Source organism: Tiliqua scincoides, chromosome 4 (genome assembly GCF_035046505.1).
Source record: "Tiliqua scincoides isolate rTilSci1 chromosome 4, rTilSci1.hap2, whole genome shotgun sequence".
Taxonomy (NCBI): domain Eukaryota; kingdom Metazoa; phylum Chordata; class Lepidosauria; order Squamata; family Scincidae; genus Tiliqua; species Tiliqua scincoides.
Window position 1 is genome coordinate 199,717,157 of NC_089824.1, and position 20,288 is coordinate 199,737,444.

At 41.8% G+C, this 20,288-nt stretch overlaps 1 protein-coding gene across 1 annotated transcript in view; it reads left to right on the forward strand.

The window, feature by feature from the left end:
- MATN4 (matrilin 4) overlaps nt 1–20,288 on the forward strand; it is a 50,937-nt gene that overhangs the window by 16,800 nt on the left and 13,849 nt on the right. The window contains exons 2-3 of the mRNA XM_066623737.1: nt 15,387–15,497; nt 16,987–17,556. Of these exons, the coding sequence (XP_066479834.1) occupies nt 15,422–15,497; nt 16,987–17,556 (646 nt within the window). The 5' untranslated portion in view covers nt 15,387–15,421. The remainder of the gene's footprint in view (nt 1–15,386; nt 15,498–16,986; nt 17,557–20,288) is intronic.

A 20,288-nucleotide genomic window follows, 5' to 3' on the forward strand; every position in this document is an offset into this window, starting at 1 on the left:
AGTGTGCTGACTTACCTAGCTCCATTTGGTGATCAGTGCCCCTTTTTTGCTTGGGATTCTTCCAGGAACTGAAATGCATCACCTGCAGTCTCCATCTGCTCTCTGCCTTTCCAGCTTTTCCTCTTGGTTCTTTTTATGTGCTCAGAGGGAGCTGCTCATGGAGATAAGAGGTTTGGCTGCTGGCTTCCTGTGCTTTCCCCTCATGCCTTGTAAAAGTCAATCAATGTGTGACCTCTCTTTCCAGTGAGCTGCTTATCACCCGGAGGACTTCACCTGGGCATAAATATCCTTATCCTTCCATGTCCGTCCTGACGGCCTTTGCCTTAGAATCCCCATGGCCTTCTCCAAGGTCTCCTGGTCATATCCAGAGTGTTCAGTTTCATTCAATATTTGCACATCCTTTGCCCAGCTGCTTGCTTCTCACGCACCTTCTGCTGCCATCAAACAAACAGCCACAGCAATGAAGGCTGATCGGGCCATACACAAAGGGAGGAATAGTTGTTAGATGAACTTCAAACCATGTTGAGAAAACTAATGAATTAAGTAATGGAAAAGGTTCTAGGTATGGGTGATTCTGCCATGTCTCTGTAATAAGGACAACTGCATCAAAGACTGTACTTTTGATCAAGGAGTCCCTGCTTTGTAGACCAGTTTCAATCCCTGGCATCTCCAAGTAGGAATTGAGAAGACCCCTGCCTGAAACCCTGGAGAGCTGCTTCCAGTTTGGTGCAGACAGTAAGGAGTAAGGTGCAGACAGTAAGGAACAATGCTCTGTCTCAGTGTAAGGAAGCTTCAGAAATTCATATATAAGGGAGCTATTGAAGAGAGGGGTTGGAGAGGGAGCAGATAAGACTGCATTTTGCTTCTCTGTATGAGTTACTGGCATGACCATGAAGACTTTCAGTCAGGAAGCACAATGTAAACTGGTGCACTAACACACTTTAACAGTAAACTTTTTTCAACTATAAGAGTGAGGTGTATCTCCAGTTTTGATTCAAGAAAAAAAAGTGTGATTCATCTTTGGGAAACATAGGGTGCAATCCTAACCAAGTTTCCAGCATGGACCCAAGGGCAGTGCAGCTCCGAGGTAGTGGAACAAACATTCCCTTACCTTGAGGAGGCCTCCATGAGTGCCACCCAACTTCAGGATGCAGCATATGCCCCATTGGCACAGCTATGCCAGTGCTGTAAGATAGTGTAAGATAGACACAGCTGAGCTGGTGGATCCCAGCCTTTGGGCTTAGAGGTCACTTTAGGTTCCATCACATGATGTTGGTTACAGCTGAAGGAAAGATGTTCTTCTGGCTAGTGAGCTTTGTGCATTAATTTGAACTTTCTCTCTATTTAAATCTGTCATCAGCACCCTTATTAATGGTCCAATCCTATCCCTGCAGTATACTGGTATATATCACAAGGACCACTGGCATACCAATAGGTTCACTGTCACAACAGGCCCTCCAATGGTCCTTACAGAGCTGCTGCTGGTGCAAGGGCTGGACTGCCATGCACTGTCAGCAACATGGCACAGACTAGCCGCTAATGGGTTTCTGTGGTGGGGCCAGGATGGGGTGGATTGTGGTGGCACTTGCATCTGTTGTTTTCCAACCCTCCCCCACCAATGCAACATGGACATGCCCTCGGGTGGCTCCTCAGAGCAATGCAAGCTACAGAGCTGATGTAGATCTGAGGAGTCAGATCAGGAACCAGACAGTGACCAGGAGAGTAAGTAAAGTTTTCATTGCTTACTGTTGGAGGAAATAAAAGTTTCCTCTTTTTTTTTGGGGGGGGGGAGAAGCAGAGTAGCTTAAGCAGCAGACCCCCCCCTTTTGGGGTATCACCCCAGGGAATCTCCCTCACCCTGACTGCTGACTGTTGTAATCAATAAAAAAAGAGGCAATGGCTTGTTAAAGTTGCAATGAAGTTTATTTACTTACAGTTTCATTGAGTATATATTTACAGCATCTGATTAGGATAAGAGGTTCAGCTAATACTTAGGGATAGCAAAGCCCTAGAGCTGCCGTGCCCTGCATACCTTGTGCTCAAGATGGCCTGAGCATCAGAGCCCTGGTATGCGCCATCTTAACAGGTCAGTGGTCAGAGGACAAGGAGGAGGTGCTTAGAGGAGAAGGGAAGGATAAAGGTTTAGGGCCACACCCCAAGGATCATAGAGAGAACAGATAAAAAGATTAGGGTCACTGTACCATAGTTTGACCCCTTTTTAGATAGCATCCTGCCCCCTCTGGACAGCAGATGGAGTTGCACCAACTCCAACACTTCCCTCTCCTGGCTGACCTGGTTCTTGATCAGGGTCAAACTGGACATGACCATAAATGCATGACTTCACCTTCTGGTTTTGGGATATTTTTAGAATTGGCCCTTGGGGGAGAGGAACAAAGCATAGTGAAACCATGGCAGCCAGAGTGGTACAGATTTTTTAGCACTTTGTCCATGCCATGTTTCTGATCCTGATTGCTCCCCCTCACACTATTTTTAATGGGGAAAAGTGCAGTGGTTTTCAACTCAATCTTTTTTTCCCCATTAAAAATGGCATGGGGTGGGGACATGATTGGGATGAGAACCACAATGGGCACAAATTATGAATGCCCCCCTATAGCACCACTGACATCTTGCCATGTTTTGCAAGTACTGTATTATTTCTAAAAATCACCCAAACCAGGAGATGAGTTTTGTTAAGGGAAAGATGATCCTTGATTAAAGATTTAACTTTCCTACAGTGTTTCATGCAATATCTGCTCAGTGATTGCAAGGGCCGTTTTGTGCTTTGCTGCTTGAGATGAGTATTCGAACAGCACAATCCTATGCACGTCTACTCAGAAGTAGGTATCACTGAGTTCTTAGTCCCAGGTTGTGTGTGTGTAGGATTGCACCCCAACCTCTGACTTATTTAATGTATTTCTATATTGCTTAAACAGATAACATTTTCACAAAGCAGTGAACAAGAAGAAAACAATAAACACTAAGACATGAACTACATGTCTTGTAGAAATGTAAAAGGAAGAAATTTACAGAAATATCAAGCATTTAGGTCTAATTTGAAAGTACTGCACAAATAAAAGGAATTACATTTTAAAATGCCAGTACAAGTTGGGCATCCTTTATTTGGAATTCTGAAATACAGAGTATTCCAAAATATGAAACTTTTTTGAGTGCCAACATGACTTTTTTCTTTTTACTTTTTTGCCAAGACATAAAATCACAAACACAAATATTTCATGCACAGACTTTGTAACATGCACAAAATTACCAAAAATATTGTATAAATTACCTTCAGGCTATGTGTATAAGGGGTATATGAAACATAATGAATTTTGTGTTTCGACTTGGGCCACATCTCCAAGATCTCTCATTATGTATACACAAATATTCCAAAATATTTGGAGTATTCCAACAGGAAAAATCTGATATCCAAAATGCTTCTGGTCCCAAGCACTTAGGATAAGGGATACCAACCTATATTAATATGTAGCCTGTAGAGGTTTTCTGGTAAACCCCACCGGGCATAGATCTTTGCTTTTGTCTTAATGCCACTCCCCGCCCTCATCCTCATGACTGTATGTTCAAGGTGCAGAGGTCAGGAGAGGTTGCCAGCATCAGAGACAGGAAGAGTGGATGAAGTGGAAGAGTTTGTCTCGATACACCTTCTATCTATTTCTTTTTTTTCCTTTTTTCTTTTTAAAAGGAGAACTTTGTTCCTCTTCTCTACATATTTCTGCTTCTTCAGATTTTTTTTTTCTTCCCCAAACTGGCTTTCAAAATTGGAATATCTGAAGAGAGACAAAGCAGGCAGTTTGCCAGCCTGCTGTCGAGGTGAGGTTTGAACATCAGTAGTGTTTATGAAATGTTATGCATGGCACAGCTGCCCGAAACTATTTTGTGGTTATCATGGCTATTCCAGAAGGAGAAGAATAAATGAATTAAGAAGTGATAAAAACAAAATCGATACTTCAAGGGAGAAAGTATTTTGGGCGAACAGCTTTTCTGTGTTATTTGAGGTTTCTTTTCAGCTGTGTCATGAAAGGAACCAAGCGATTGGAATGATGTGTAAATCCAGGGTTGAACCAGCTCACATGATCTGCAGCCTTATCCTGTGGTCAACCCCAATCCTAACCACACTTTCCTGAGAGTAAGCCCCATTGAACAAACTAGAACTTACTTCAGAGTAGACCTGGTTAGGATTGTGCCCTGAATGATAGAAGGCAGGGATTTGGTAAATTGGCACAGAGCTTGCAAGACTAGCAGAAAGCAAGATAAAGTTCTTGATGCAAGATAACTGGCTGTCACCTGTCCTTTGGAGTGAGGGTCACCTGGGGCTTGCTACCCAACCCCTGCACCTAGCCAGTTTTGTATGTGCCCTTCAATTGGGCAGCCAATCTCAGTAGGAGAGTTAGTTTCTAAAGAAGTGCAGATGGGATGATAGTAAATCCACATAGCTTTTGGTCTGGGATGCCTTGTGGCCCTTCTGTCATGGCACTGGATTCTGAAAAGACAGGGCTTACTGCAGAAAGATGTCTTAGCTGTTTTTAACTTGTTGGGATATCACAGATGCTGAGGGGGCCTGGAGAGGTCCAAATATGGGGAAAATATTAGAGAAATCAGGGAATATTAGGGAAAATAGGGAAATGAGGATTCTTATCACAGAAGGGAAGAACTTTTGGGAGCTTAATGGTATTGAAAACTTTGTGGCTGCCTGACAGGGTGGATGGTGATGGCAGTGACTGTAGAGCAGTGGTTCTTACACATTTAGCACTGGGACCCACTTTTTAGAATGAGAATCTGTTGGGAACCACTAGAAGTGACATCATCAAGCAGAAATTTTTTTAACAATCCTAGGCTGCAATCCTGCCCACACTTACAGAGCAGTAAATTCCATTTACTAACATTGTTAAAATAAGATACATATTAGCTTGTTAAAAGTACAGGTCTGTAAAATTTCCCCAAATGTAGTCACATACCATGGTAGCATCAAGTCTAATATATTAAAAACAAAATATTGAAATGAATGGGGACTCACCTGAAATTGGCTCATAACCAACCTAGTGGGTCCCAGCTCACAGTTTGAGAAACACTGCTGTAGAGAATAGCTGGAGAGTGAAATACAAAGTGAAGCACAAACACAAAGAAGATGATTTATGCAAAATAAAATTTAATCCTGATCTCCCAATGTCTATATAATGTCTTAGTGTATTTTGAAAACTTTTTGTGTACCCTGGTGCTATGCAGACTTACTCAGAAGTAAGTCTCATTGATCTCAACAGGACTTATTCCTCAGTAGTTATGCACTGTAGCATTAATGGGGGGGGGGGATAAAAAGTGTCTAATCAAGACTGCAGACCTAGCTTAAAAATAAATCTAACTGAAAGCCATGTTACTTTTGTCCAAGTAAAGGTGTGTACAGGCTTTATAAGCTCTGACTATCTTATTTGCGTCTCCTTCTTAGGAGTTAAAGCATCTTGGTAAATTTCAGTGAAAGTAACTAATAAAGCATACAGGTCATGCCTCATTATCCATGGAGGATTCCTTTCTCGAACCCTCAGTGGATTAAAAAGTCAGTGGATACCAAATCAGTGTTAAAATAGTTTTAAAGATCCGCTTCCAGGTTTCTTGTTCCTTTATTGTCACCCCAGAATGCATTAGTATAGACACTATACCATCTTCAGCCACTAGATGGGCATCTAATGGAATGAAATCATTATTACTGCAGTCACTCGTCTATAAATTGACCCCACAGATAAGCCGAGGGCAAACTTTGAGCCAACAATCATGGAATTTTCAATGACCCTCGGATAAGTCGGGGGTTAAACTTAGGGGGGTGTCTGACTATAGTTTTGTCTGATTTTACCCGAGGCCAGATCCTGAAAAATAACCTACCACTAATTGTTACCTAAGAACTGTAGTTTCTAATTTATTAAAAACACGGAAAAAGATCATAAGATACATTTTTGTTCTTTTTTAAATTCTGGTCTTCACCACCTTTTTGTAAACACTATCAGAGTAAATGCACTGTAAACAATATACCAGTCGTTCCTAACCTGGTATTCATGTACTCCCAGGGACACTCAACAGGACCTTTAGGGTTACTTGGAAAAAGAATGGAATAATGGCAGAAAAAGGCAGGCCGTGCTGCAGAATGCACGGCCTGGAAGGGAGGTAGCTAGTTGGCTGTGAAAGCCCCACCAATAGCTAGTTTTTGGTCATCAATTCATGTATGAACCAGTGATTGAAAACCAGCACAGTAAAAAAGCTGAAACATAATATGGGAAGTGATCAATCACCCAGAATTTCTCAGCACACTTCTGGTGCAAGACAGTGCAAAGGCAGTCTTCTGTTCTTCAGACAGATGGAAAGAGAAAGCATGTAATGAATACATGAAAGTCTGGGCTTTCATATGGAGGAGATGAGGGCTTGTCTTACTAATTACAAACATTTTGCTAATAGGAAGGGTACAATTTATGGAAATGGGCTGCCAAGGGATATGCCAGTGAAAAAGGTTGAACCATGAATCAAATCCACCTTTAAGGTGTCTGGTGTGTTAAGCCAGAAGCTCTACATACAACATACAATCCATAACACATAACTGGGAGTGTGCAATTCAGTTCACAGCAGAGAGATGCAGCTGCATATATTTGCAGCCTTTTTTACTCAGAAGTAGAACCACTGCTTTCCATGGGTGTTTTTCTTAAGTAAGGGTGTACTGAATTGTAGCCTGGGAAGGAGGGTCCTATTCTGGTGTTTCAAAAAACAGACCTGCTTTGCAAGCATCTGCCAAGCAGAACCAGGCTGCAGCAGAAGGAAAGAGATTAAAAGGTAACTTTGGCTGGAATTTCCCACTTGCCGTAGAAACGATCTCTGCCCTGCCTGCCTGCTGCTTGAGAAACTTGGCGCCTACCTGTCTGCCGCTTCAGAAAGGAAACTGTTCAAAGTTGAAAGGCTCTGCCCTCTGATTGATCCGAAGATCAGGTGAAGTGAGAATTGGAGCTTGATTACCTGGCAGAAATTTCACATACTATACCTGAGTATCTACGGTATATAACAGCGTAAAGTTAGGAAATTAGATTTTGGTGCTTTTTTTCCCTTGTTACATGGAATTTAAAGGTGGATCTCAGTATCATGAGTCAAATAAGTGGATACCAAATCAGTGGATACCAAGGTCCCGCCCATATATATATAGTAGCATACATAGTAGGTAAAGTATAAAAGCAGTTATTTTCAGTTTCTTTTTTCCTGTGATTTGTAGAAACTACAAGTTTGCTTTCTGTGTGACCTTTGACCTCCAAAAAGCATCCCTCTTTTTTTGCCAAACAGTTTTTGTTGTTAGAAACACCTTGACTGATGGAAGTTTTCTGGGAGGAATGATTCAGACATAATCACTCTTTTGGCCCTTTGCTAAATTCTGCATATATTTTCATGCCTCAAGCCTATGTGCTACAGTAGTTTGATGCTCAAAAGAAACTGGGACTGCCCAGCAATTACCTGGGAACTTTTAGCTCCTGCTAAGGAAAAATGGCTATTTTCTTAATTGATAGCTCTCTGAATTAAGATGTGAGTATTTTTTGGCTTGTAGACAAGTTTGTGTCAAAAACTTTCCTACCCCTGAAGAAGGGAAAGTTTCTGGAGCACACAGAGAAAGTTGACAGAAAGAATGCTGTATGTGTACAAAGAGACCATTTAGGTTAACTGTATGAATGAAATACTAGTTCATAAAAATGAGGAAATGGCATAATATGACAAGGTGCAAAGTGATTAGGTTTGAGAGAGAGCAAGGTCTTGTTTCGTTTATGGTCACTTGAAGGCTAATTGGTTTTATGGACACAGCAGGGAATTTGTGGAATGGGTTTGTGCAGTTCAGGCTTGTTCACACTCAATAGACTGGTCGCAATGATTCTGCAATTGTACACTGGAAAAGAATTGAGTTTTGTTCTTTCTTTCAGCCCATCAGTTAATCAACATATTCATGCAAGGTAATATTTCTTGAATAGGCAATGAACATCAGTGGTCTAATGCACAAGATGGTGTTTATTGAACCATATGTGTTTGAAATATTTATTTATTTACTGCATTAATACTCCATCTTTCTCCCCAAAGGGACCAAGGCTACAGTGTCAATAAGGATAAGGCCCTTGACCCAGGCACCAGCCCTTACTGGTTCATTCTGCTCCTGGCCCTACTGTCCTAACTTCTAGCAACCCAGGGGTTACTGTGCCCAATTTAGGTTCTAGGTAGGCTAGGTACTTAAAGGGTCTAACTTTCAGCTTGTCAAGCCTACAGTTCTTAGTTGCAGTTCATCCTTCCCTTGAAATCTCAAGGGGGCACAACATACCTTAAGATAACAAGGCACTGTTCTTAGCCAATTAAACCAAGCCACTGAATCTTGGTAGTACTGCCACCACCCTGAATATGCCAGTGCCTCAGTTCAAGAACTCTGAGGCCCTATAGCAGCAGTTCTCAAACTCCAAGGGAGTTTGAGTCCCACAGTAAATCCTTATGGGGGAGAGGGGAAAGCAGCAATGTGCTCACCAGGATCGCGTCACTGTGAAGAGATGCAGGGGCTTGGCTGGACTTACCAGAGCCTCCTGCAGCCTCCCAGGGGTGCAGGGAGCCTGGCGTCAGCCTCCGCAGGGCCCCTCGAAGCACACTGACTTTGAAAATATTGATCGCAACCCATTTCTGGTTTGTGATTGCAATCACGATTGATATTTTCAAAGACCTTCAGGGGCCTCCCCACCCCTTAAGTGGAAAGTGGGCAGAGCTCTTTGGCTTGGGCGTTTCGATGCCAGTCGTGTCACTAGTGTTTGTGTCACCTGGTATGGCGGAGACCAGCATGTCAGCCCTCTGATGGACCTCCTCCTATGCAGTGAGCAGGACAATGACCTGGATGGTGGACATGGTGATGTACCATTGCCCCGCCTTGCTGGTTTTTTGGCGATATCTTTTGATAGAACACAGATATTTCAACATGGTTTTTTCATTGCATTCTGCTGTAACACGCATCGAGTGGTATATAACATGATGGTATTATTCCTACAAACCGCAATTCTAGCCATTTTGGTCACTAGTGCGTGTCACCCCCCATATGGCTCACCTGGTGTGGCCTACACCCCTCTAGCAACGCCAGTTGGTGGTGTAGTAAGTGGGTAATAAGTAGTGGGTGGTATAGTAAGTGGGTGGGCACTCTCTACAATGAGCTGTGTAAGTCTCCTCCTTCCTGACGTCAGAGTGAATCAGGGCTAGACTAGGATGAACCCAGACTAGGATGAAAGTCATTAAGGGAAGCTAGATACAGCATCAGAAAGCTAGAACTGAAGAATGTATCTTGAAACATGTTGATCACAAGCTATGATTCCTCTCATTGTACTTAATAGTGAATTTTGTGACAAAGTTATGGAAGCATGCGGTCCTGCTGAGGAATGGAGAAACACTGGTGAATGTGGGGAAAGGTCCTTCTTCTTGTTTGAAAATGCTTATTTCTACATTCTCCAGTCTTTTTCCACCCAAAAGAGAAATGGACAAGTTTTCTGTGTCATACCATCAATTCTTGTTTCCTCAGGGGTGGCATGGACAGCTTACTCTATTCCATCGCTCCAGAAGGATTCTGCTCTTTGCCAGTGTCTCTATTCACAAATCCTCTTCAGAAGTAGCTATTGGGTAAGCAGGTGAAACTAGCTTGCATTACAGTGGCCCCTGCTGGATGGATCAAAAAGTTGCAGCTCCCCGTAATACTAAGTAGTGGAAAGTATGGAAAGATTCTGAGTATGGTTTTCTGGGTTCTTGGGTTTGAATGTAATTTCAGTCTTAGCTTTAGGAGGGCAGTGATTCCCAAACTGATCCGCGGCTCTCTGGAGAGCTGCAGAAACTGGCCAGGGGAGCCATGGAATCCTTGTGAAAAACTCCCCTCCCTAATAGGACCTGTGGCCAATCGCCAAATAGGTCAAGGGAGCTGCCAGTCAAAAAAGTTTGGGAACTAATGACTTAGGGTTAGGACTGACAATATGCAAACATAGTGTCAGTGAAGCGTTGGGTCTTTTTGGACAAGAGCTTCTATCCTAAATATTGCTGCTATCGTGTTGCTGTAGGATATCCAGTTATTTTCCTCAAAGTCACAGTTCTCCACTGAAATTGCACTGAATGTGTTTCCTTCCAGACAAATCAACCATATTACTCTGCATTACCAAGATATTGAACAATATATCCTGACTTTGATTGGTTGTGTTGGTGAGGAGATAATGTGATTCTTGGCTCAATGGCAAGGACCAGCATACCTCACAGTTATAGTGTTCAAAATGCATTTTCTCTTTCATCTCCTTTACATCCTCAGAGTTTTGCTCCTCATTTTCTTTTCATAGATCTAAATCAGATAGCATTCACATTCAGTGTCAAACTGGGCATGATGTATACAGGTTGAGCCTCATTATTTGCGTGGGTTCCGTTCCAAGCACTCATGTGGATGGCAAAAAATGCACTATAGCAAATCCATTTAAAAAACAAAGTTTCTTTGCTCTGGTGATTTAAAAACAGCCTTGCTGACCTTTGTGATGTAAGATAAGAGTCATTAAGAAGACAATCCATTGATCAGCTGTCCTCAAAGCACTTAGAAAGGTGCTTCACTCAGCCCCTCCCTTCACCAATGCAAAGTGATTGCCTTTCTTTCATGTGCTCAGGGGGAAGGGAGGGGTTGCCTGGAGAGAAAAGGATTGATGGATTGTCAGCCAGCTGCCCCCCCTCTCATTAAGGAGGCTGTTGTTTTATCTATCTAGATAAAGCTCCGGGTCCAGATGGTTTAACAGGTAGATTCTATAAATGTTTAGAAGAAGAAGTAAGTTTACCATTGCTTAACACGATGAATGATATTTTGCAGACTGGGAAAATGCCAGATTCATGGAAGGCAGCAAATATAACTTTGATTCCTAAAGAAGGACAGGATTTGATGGATATAAAAAATTACAGACCTATTTCTTTGTTGAATAATGATTGTAAAATATTTACAGCAATTTTAGCAAACAGAATGAAGAAGATATTACAAAATCTTATACATGAAGATCAATGTGGTTTTTTACAGAAAAGACACATGAGTGATAATATTAGAATAGTATTGGATTTGCTGGAATATTATGATAAAAGGATAGAGAAACAATTAGCATTGATTTTTTTGGACTTTGAGAAGGCGTTTGACAATTTGAGTTGGACTTTCTTGATTGCTATCTTAGAGAAGATGAACTTTGGAGAGAACTTTATTCAATGGATAAAGTCAATTTATACATCACAAACTGTGCAGGTAGTGGTAAATGGAGAATTATCAACAATGTTTGAGATTCAAAAGGGAACACAACAAGGATGTCCATTGTCGCCACTTTTATTTATACTTGCCTTAGAAGTGTTATGTAGAGATATTAGACAAGATGAAAGACTACATGGTGCAAAGATTAAAAATGAATGTTTTAAATTAAGAGCATTTGCAGATGATATGGTTTTGATCTTAGAAAATCCTTTAAAAGACATAGAGTTGTTGATGGTTAAGTTGAAGAAGTTTGAATCATTAGCAGGATTTAAGATAAATAAACAGAAAACTAAAATTTTATCTAAAAATATGAACGAACAAGACCAATCGAAGTTGATGAATAAGACTGGGTTCAAAGTGGAGAAGAAGATTAAGTATTTAGGTATTATTTTGACAAACACGAATTGTATGTTATTTCAAAATAATTATGTTAAAGTTTGGGGTGAAATCAAAAAAAAATTTGCAAGATGGGAAAGGTTGAAATTATCTTTTTTGGGAAGAATATCTGTAATTAAAATGAATGCACTACCAAAAATGCTTTTTCTTTTCCAGAATATACCAATATTACTTTCTGATAAACTTTTTAAAGAGTGGCAGAAAGATGTGACAGGTTTTATATGGCAAGGGAAAAAACCAAGAGTGAAATTTAAGATTTTGCAAGATGCAAAAGAAAGAGGAGGTTTAGGACTGCCTGATCTGAAGACTTATTATGCATCACGTTGTTTTCTGTGGCTTAAAGAATGGATATTGTTGCAAAACAAAAAATTGTTGAAGTTAGAAGGATATGATTTAAGATTTGGTTGGCATGGATATCTTTGGTATGATAAGTTGAAAGTGAATATGGAATTCAAGAATCATTATGTTAGATATGCACTGTGGAAGATATGGAATCGTTATAAGAAAAGGTTTTACAACAAAATTCCACTCTTAGCTTCACCACAAGAAGCACATTTTGGTTTGGGAACTGTACCAGGAGATAAATGGTTATTGTATAAGAACTTATTGAAATGTAATCAAGGTCAATGTATTTTGAAGTCTAGAGGGGAATTGATTGTAGAGGGTTTTGACTGCCAATGGTTTATGTATTTACAATTATTAGAAAGATTTAAAATTGATAAAAAATTATATGGTTTTGAAGAGAGAGAGACAATATTGGAGAAACAATTAAGATCAGATGAGCAGGTAATATCTAAAATATATAAATTGCTTTTGAAGTTTGAAACAGAAGATGAACAGGTTAAGGAATGCATGATCCAGTGGGCAAAAAATGTGGGCTATGAACTTTCAATGGACAGATGGGAGAAATTATGGATAAAACAGACAAAATTTACTTTGAATGTTAACATTAAGGAAAATATATATAAGATGATTTATCGTTGGTATGTGACACCAAGTAAATTAGCCAAATGTATGAAACTATGTCCAATAGTTGTTGGAAATGTAAGAAACAAGAGGGAACATTTTACCACATGTGGTGGACGTGTTCAAAAGTTAAAAAATATTGGTCACAAATTCACGCACAGATACAGTTGATCTTAAAAACAAATATACAATTGAAGCCAGAAGTATTTTTATTAGGTATGACAGATGAGTACGTGGAAAGAAAAAATGAAGTTTTATTTTTGTATATGATAAGTGCTGCCAGAATACTTTATGCTCAAAATTGGAAGACTATGAATATACCTTCAGTGGAGGAATGGTGGATAAGACTTATGGATTATGCAGAGATGGATAAATTAACAATTTTGCTTAGGGAGAATTCAACAGAAAACTTTTTGAAGAATTGGAGTCCAGTTATTGATTTTTTGAATCAGAGAGAGGGTGGGGATTTGAGGTATTTTGGATTTGAAGATTGATTTTGAAGTATTAGTGGTATAGATTAATATTTGTTAATGTTTGGACTGTATGTATTTGGACTATAAGTATGGGAATGTTTTGGCTTCGCTCGTGCTGCTTTATTAGAATTTTGTTTATGTATGTATTTGTTTTTCTATTTTATGTTTATTATAGTTAAATAAATTTTAAAAAAAGGAGGCTGTTGTTAAAGGACTGTTCAGTTTTTTAAAATGATTTTAAAGGGATGCATTTTTCCCCTTCTCCAGGGATCAGTGCCTATCCACTTGTCGATGCAGCGGTGTCAAAATTAGGAGAGGTGGGATTGGGTGAAGAGAGGGTGGAATGGAGGCACGAAGGGGGCAAAATGGGGCAGAGAAGGGTGGGGAGGGGATAGGTGGATTAGGTTCGTGGAAGCCACCTAGGCATTCACAGTCCAATCCTATGCTTCCCTACTGCCCAGGGCTACAGCCGTGCCAAAATGGCAATCACTTTATCCTATGGGGTCAGAGAAGCAGTGCCAAGTTTTCTCAGTGTAAGGGAACAATGTTCCCTTACCCTGTGTAACACCCAGGCAGCCCCAATGGGTCTCCGCTATTGAGTGGGCACTGAACCAATGGGCACTCCGCTATTGAGTGGGCACAGAACCAAGGAGGGCCATGTTGGATTTCTTGACCCAGGAGGGGATTAGGATATGGTGGCAGAGTCTCTGCCCCCCCGGCCAACTTCTCCCCTTCGCCCACCCAGTTCTGCCCCCTTTGCGCCTTCCCCTGCCCTGAAAAACCCAGGAGCTCCTGGTGTCCATCTTTGAGTGCTGAGGCCCAGTGCCAACTGGCGCTGAACTAAGTGGCATCGTTAGCCTTATGTGCCTTATGGCATCACGGCCCAACAAATTAGGCCCTCAATAGCTAAAGTGAGAATTGAGTCAGGGACTTTCTGGTTCACACCTCAGTCTCTTCTCAACTATGCTATGCTCAAATGGGAAAAAAATATCTAAAGATTACAAGGACTGTGATTGAAAGGCCTGAGAGGCAACTGGATTCTCAAAGAATCCCAGTCGTGTGGTGATACCCTTAGCCCTTTGAGAGCTGTATTTCAGTTTGTTCTAGATAGTAGATTTGATAGCAACAGCAGAAACTTCTTGATAATATTGTGACTGTAAGGTTATGAGGTAGGCTTTCTAGATAGAGTTCTACTGTTTGGAGGCACCAGAAATAAGTGAGGGTTTCAGTGCAGCAAGGGTAAAAAGAGTGCCCTGACTGTCATAAATTATTCCTGGTTTATGCTGAAATAAGGTTTGTGTACCTGCCAACTCAACTTCGTGTTTGAAGCCAGACCACAATCTTACTGTGCTGTGTTATGGGCCACTGTGCTGTATGTGGGCTGCAGTAATATGACCAGACCACAAAATGGGGGGAAATGCCCTCAAATTAAGAGTAGTTCATACAAAATTTGGAATGCCTTGTACTGACATTTGCAAAGTTACCGAAAAATGCAGACACAAAAAGGCTCCTGAAAGGATCCAGGCACTGAAGCTGCACCTGGTTTGACTTCCTGGGACATATTCTGTTGTTAGAAAACAACTAGTGTACCCTGCATCTCATTTCCGGGGGTATCTCTGATTTGGGTTTGTTCTGACTTCTGTGCCATCAAAGCCAGTAGCTCATTAAAGAGGGACTTAAATTTTACTCACAAGTAAGAAAACTAGCTTGCCATTTCAAGGGGCAAGTCGCAGTACTAAGTTTCTGAAATGTACTTATAAGTACGTAGATGCAATTTTTCTGCAAATCACATGACACCCAGAAAACACATTTGGCATCATATAACCAGAATGTTACTGTTGCTTCTTCTTGAACGTCAGCAGATTCATACTCTGGACTCTTACCACCAGCGGCATAGCCAGAGGGAATGCAAAGCACTAAGTTTTGCAGGGAGCCTCACTGCAGCCCCCCCTGCCCTTTGGAGCCATTCTAGGCGGGGGGAGTGTATGCCTCGGTTTTGCTTCCCCCATCCAGAATGGCTCCAAAAGGGAGGGGGTCGGCTGCAGTGAGGCTCCCTGCAAAACGTTTCACCCCTCTAGCTATGCCACTACTTATCACAAGCTTGACTGTCAGCTATTATTATTTACATTATTTAATATATATTAATACATTATTATTATTATTATTTACAATAAATTCTTGTTTTGCATTTACCACTCTGCACTCACTTTTCCTGATAAATGTTGAAGAAGTTCATCAGACATTCTCTCTTTATTCAGAAAGTCCTCCTGGGATTCTGTCATCTTGAAACTGAATGATGAAGCTGCTACTTTTTGCTCCTTTTCTTTTGTTGACATTTACAACATTAGAAGCCCGACCAAAACTCCTAGGTAAGTTACTTGTCAACATGGTGCATATCATCAATCTATATGATGCATGAATCAGGCATGCATTAAATCGCACAATATCTATAAACTCAGGCTGCAATCCTATACACACCTTTCTGGGAGTAACTCCCATTGAATCTCATGGGGCTTACATCTGAGCAGACTTGCATAGGATTGGGCTGCTAGTCACACAGGGGGGGAAAAAAGATCATTTGCCTCAGAGAGGTAGCCCATTCTCATTCTTGCTGTTGGATGTACATTCTGTGTCCCCAAAATGAAGCATGGATTCTCAGTGGCTGATTGCAGGAAGATCCTCCATTACACCACACTTAATTTACAATCTGTACAAGGAGAATTTTCAAAAACTGGGGCTCTTTCTGAACCTAGGAAACCAGTTCCTTCAAAATGGAGATACTTTATCATTCACTTTTATAACAACATCTTGTTATACGTTGTTCACATTAGGCCCCAATCCTATTGGGGGCCTTGCACTGCTGAAACTAGCATTCTGGCAGTGCAAGGCCCTTTAAGGTGGTGTGGAAGTTGGACCATGTTACATGCTTCCAGGCTGTTGCCACAAAATGGGCAGCAGTGTGGCATATGCAACAGCAGCAGCCCCAAAGCATCCTTTGTTACCAGTAAGTTGGCAACAAACCCATGTTGTGGGCGAGAGGGGGAAGGCAGGGGGAGTTTAGGAGCAGATTGGGGAGGGCAGGAGTGGGGTGAGGGAGAAAGGGAGTAGACCTCAATGGCACTGGCATGCACCGATCTTATCCCGTTTCCCAGGCTGCCCTGCCCCTTTTTCTTGAATATATACCATCAAAATGGCAGGCATATGTCCGAGGAGATCCATAAGTTGATTGGGCAGCCTACTGGAGGGGAAGTGAAAAATATTTGTACTTACCTCTTGCAAGCTATCCTATTCCCCCCCCCCCCACACACACACTGAATACAGCATGCGCTCCATCAGTGCAACTGCATTGGCTTTGATAGTGGGGGATAGGATTGAGCAGTCAGAAAGGCTAGTGCGGACACCTTACTATGAAGAGAATAAAGAACAGGTGGACTATCTGATTCAGCATCAGATAATTTTTCATTCTGTTAGGGCTGTTTTGCATTTACACACCCAGGGTCGCCATGGAGTATAGCATGAAGTGGGAGTCAGTCTCAGCTGAATGATATATGAATGAATCTACCTGAATGAGTCTACTTGAATGATATATGTATTTCTAAACCCTGGCTTGCAAGAGTCTATTACTTAATCTTAACCCTATTTCCCTAATTCTTACCCTTTATGTTTTTGATGTGCACTTAAAAATAACTTGGGTGTAAAAATATGAAATGTTGTAGAGGTGACTGAAGATGGTATCCAGTACTGTCTTTAGCTTAGTGGCTGCAGTCCATTCCCCACCACCCTCTACCTTGAGTACTGTTCTGTGCTCTCATTACTCTTTTCCACAGTAAACCAGATCTTTGCTTTTTCCTCTTTTAGGGACAAAGTGCAAGACAGGTCCTCTGGACATTGTCTTTGTGATTGACAGCTCACGCAGTGTTCGTCCCTTTGAATTTGAGACCATGCGGCGCTTCATGATTGACATCATTCACAACTTGGATATAGGGCCCAATGCCACAAGGGTTGGGGTGATCCAGTATTCCAGCCAGGTCCAGAATGTCTTCTCCCTCAAGTCCTTCTTCAGCCGGGCTGAAATGGAGAAGGCCATCAACAGCATTGTCCCACTGGCCCAAGGCACAATGACAGGACTGGCCATCCAGTATGCCATGAATGTGGCCTTTAGCATCCAGGAGGGGGCACGGCCACTGCACAAGAAGGTCCCACGAGTGGCTGTAATTGTAACAGATGGGCGGCCCCAAGACCGTGTGACAGATGTGGCCGCTCAAGCACGAGCAGCTGGCATAGAAATCTATGCTGTGGGTGTGCAACGGGCAGATATGAACTCCTTGCGTGCCATGGCTTCTCCCCCACTAGAGGAGCATGTTTTCCTGGTGGAGTCCTTTGACCTCATCCAACAGTTTGGCAAGCAGTTCCAGGACAAGTTGTGTGGTGAGTGATGAGACAAAGCTACTTCCCATGAGCTGTACCAAGGCCCCAAAAGACCTCCAAAATATTTCAGTTGAAGGAAATGACGTGAAGATATAATCTTCATTTTGCTTATATCAGGGATGGCCAAACTTGCTTAATGTAAAAGCCACATACGATAAACTTCAGGTGTTTGAGAGCTGCTATATTTAAGAATTTAAATGCTTCTTTAAATTTATTTACTCATCATGAACATTAAACTTGTGTTTTAAGCCATTTCTGCCCAATGTTGCATATACAGGTCCAGCCTATTTATACATGGATTTTTTTATACACGGATTTGACTCAACACGATGGCCCCTGCAAATGAGAAGGAGTGTGCTGATCCCTGGAGAAGGGGAAAATGCATCCCTTTAAAATCAGTTTAAAAAACTGAACAGTCCTTTAACAACAGCTTCCTTAATGAGAGAGAGAGAGAGAGAGAGAGAGAGAGAGAGAGAGAGAGGGCAGCTGGCTGACAATCCATCAATCCTTTTCTCTCCAGCAGACCCCTCCCCTCCCCCTGAGCACGTGAAAGAAAGGTGATCATTTTGCATTGGCTGAGTGAAGCGCCTTTGTAAGCTCTTGGAGGACGACTGATTGATGGATTGTCTTCTTAAGACTCTGTCTTAACTGATGTTAGGGCAGCAAGGCTGTTTTTAAATCACTGGAGCAAAGAAACTTTTGTTTTTTAAATTGATTTGCTATAGTGTGTTTTTTGCCATACACGTGAGTGCTTGGAATGGAACCCACGTGAATAATTAGTCTCAACCTGTACATTGATCAAATGTTTACACCTGTGGGCTGAACAGAAATGGGTTAATCCAGGGGACTCTCAGTTCATACCTGATAAATAATTGTAAAACTTTAAAATTTCTTATTTATCTTTATATTAATTGTGATGCAAAAAGGAGCTCAGCCAATATTTTTGGTAGCCTCTGGCTTATATCATTTTTGGGAAAACTTACACCAACACTGGTCTCATCCCTATCCCCTGTTCTTTTTCTCACTTCACATGTTACCAGCCACATCTTCCAAATCCTTAATCATATTTCCATTTCTTTTTTCAATCCTTCCTTGTAGGCTATCTTGTCATTAAGGCTATGCTCAGTAGGCAGCCTTCCCCAGTTTCAAAAGCTGTTGCGTAATAGGAAGTGGCAGGGAGAGTAGCACCCAGAAGAGGTAGCCCACTTGCATGGGGCAGAGGGAGGTTAGTGCTGCCATCACTGGTTTAGTGCAGTGGCTGTTGCACCATCCCCTTTGATTCTACTAGTTCACGAAGCTCCTTGAATACTCAAAAGAGTTATATACAGGGAGACCCCGTATCCACAGATTCAGTTATCCACAGATTGGGTCTGTGCCCCCACCCATGCACACACACACACCCAGAAACAAGTGAGGTCTGCTCCCTCACCTCTGGAGAGTTATCTGAGCCCAGTAGAGGCTGCAGACATCCGTCCACAGTCTCCATGTGTGTTACTAAGAACAGCCAGTAGAGAGCAGCACTAACGCGTAATTATTGTCCACACAGGATTATCATCTGAAAGCACTCCAGCTCAGTCTTCTTCATAATCTTTACAAGTTTGATTCGAATAATCCTTTTACGAGTTCAGGGGTATGTTCACTGACCAAGTCCTGGCTTCCTTGTATTCGTTAGTCATGTCCCCATCTGATGACTGCATGTTTGCTTGAATGTGTGAAATGGGAGACCTATGCAACATTTATAGGCTGCTCTTTCACATGTTTGTCTGAATGTATAAGTGTTACGGTCTGACACTTGCATGTCCCTCTGGTCCCTTTACAATCTGTTGAACATATGGAGGATCATTAGAATAGGGCTTTTGATTTACATTCTTTTTCTCTGCAATCTCAATTTTAACTGCAGCACATCTGCACAAATTGTGGCTGTTTTGTTTTGCTTTGTTCCTTCTCTCTTGCCTTTTGCTCATGAACTTTTTGCATATCAATCTGCTAGTGATGTTCTATGCCAGGGGTGTCCAGAGTTTTTGGCAGGAGGGCCACATCAACTCTCTGACACTGTGTCAGGGGCCAGGGGAAAAAAAGAATTAATTTACATTTAAAATTTGAATAAATTTACATAAGTTTACAAATGAAGTTACATAAGTTTATAAATGAATATATTAAAGATGAACTTATATGAATGAATGAAGTTTTTGGCAGGAGGGCCACATCAGCTCTCTGACACTGTGTCGGGGGGGGGGGAAGAATTAATTTACATTTAAAATTTGAATAAATTTACATAAGTTTACATAAACAAATATATTAAAGATGAACTTATATGAATGAATGAAGGTCTTGCAATAGCTCAAGGCCTATAAAAGGCCTTGCACAAAGTAAGGCTGGCCTTTCCTTTGCTGCTGCTGCTGCATCACAGGTGTGAAAGAGCAAGCGGTGGAGGGAGCTCTCATCCCACAGCTCACACAAGAGGTCAAACAGTCGCCCTCACGCTGAGAGAAGTTGCGTTGAGCCAGTGTGGACTTCAACAAATCTCCAGAGGGCCAGAGGCTCATTGGAGACTGGGGGCTCTCTGAGGGCCGCATTGAGAGGCCTTGAGAGCTGCAAGTGGCCCTCGGGCCGGGGTTTGGGCACCCCTGGTCTATGCTGAAGTCAGACCTGACCCCAAGGAATAAGGCAGGCTACAACTTCAAAGGCACGAGATAGGGAAGCCAATTGTTGTAGGGTAAACTTGCTGGAGT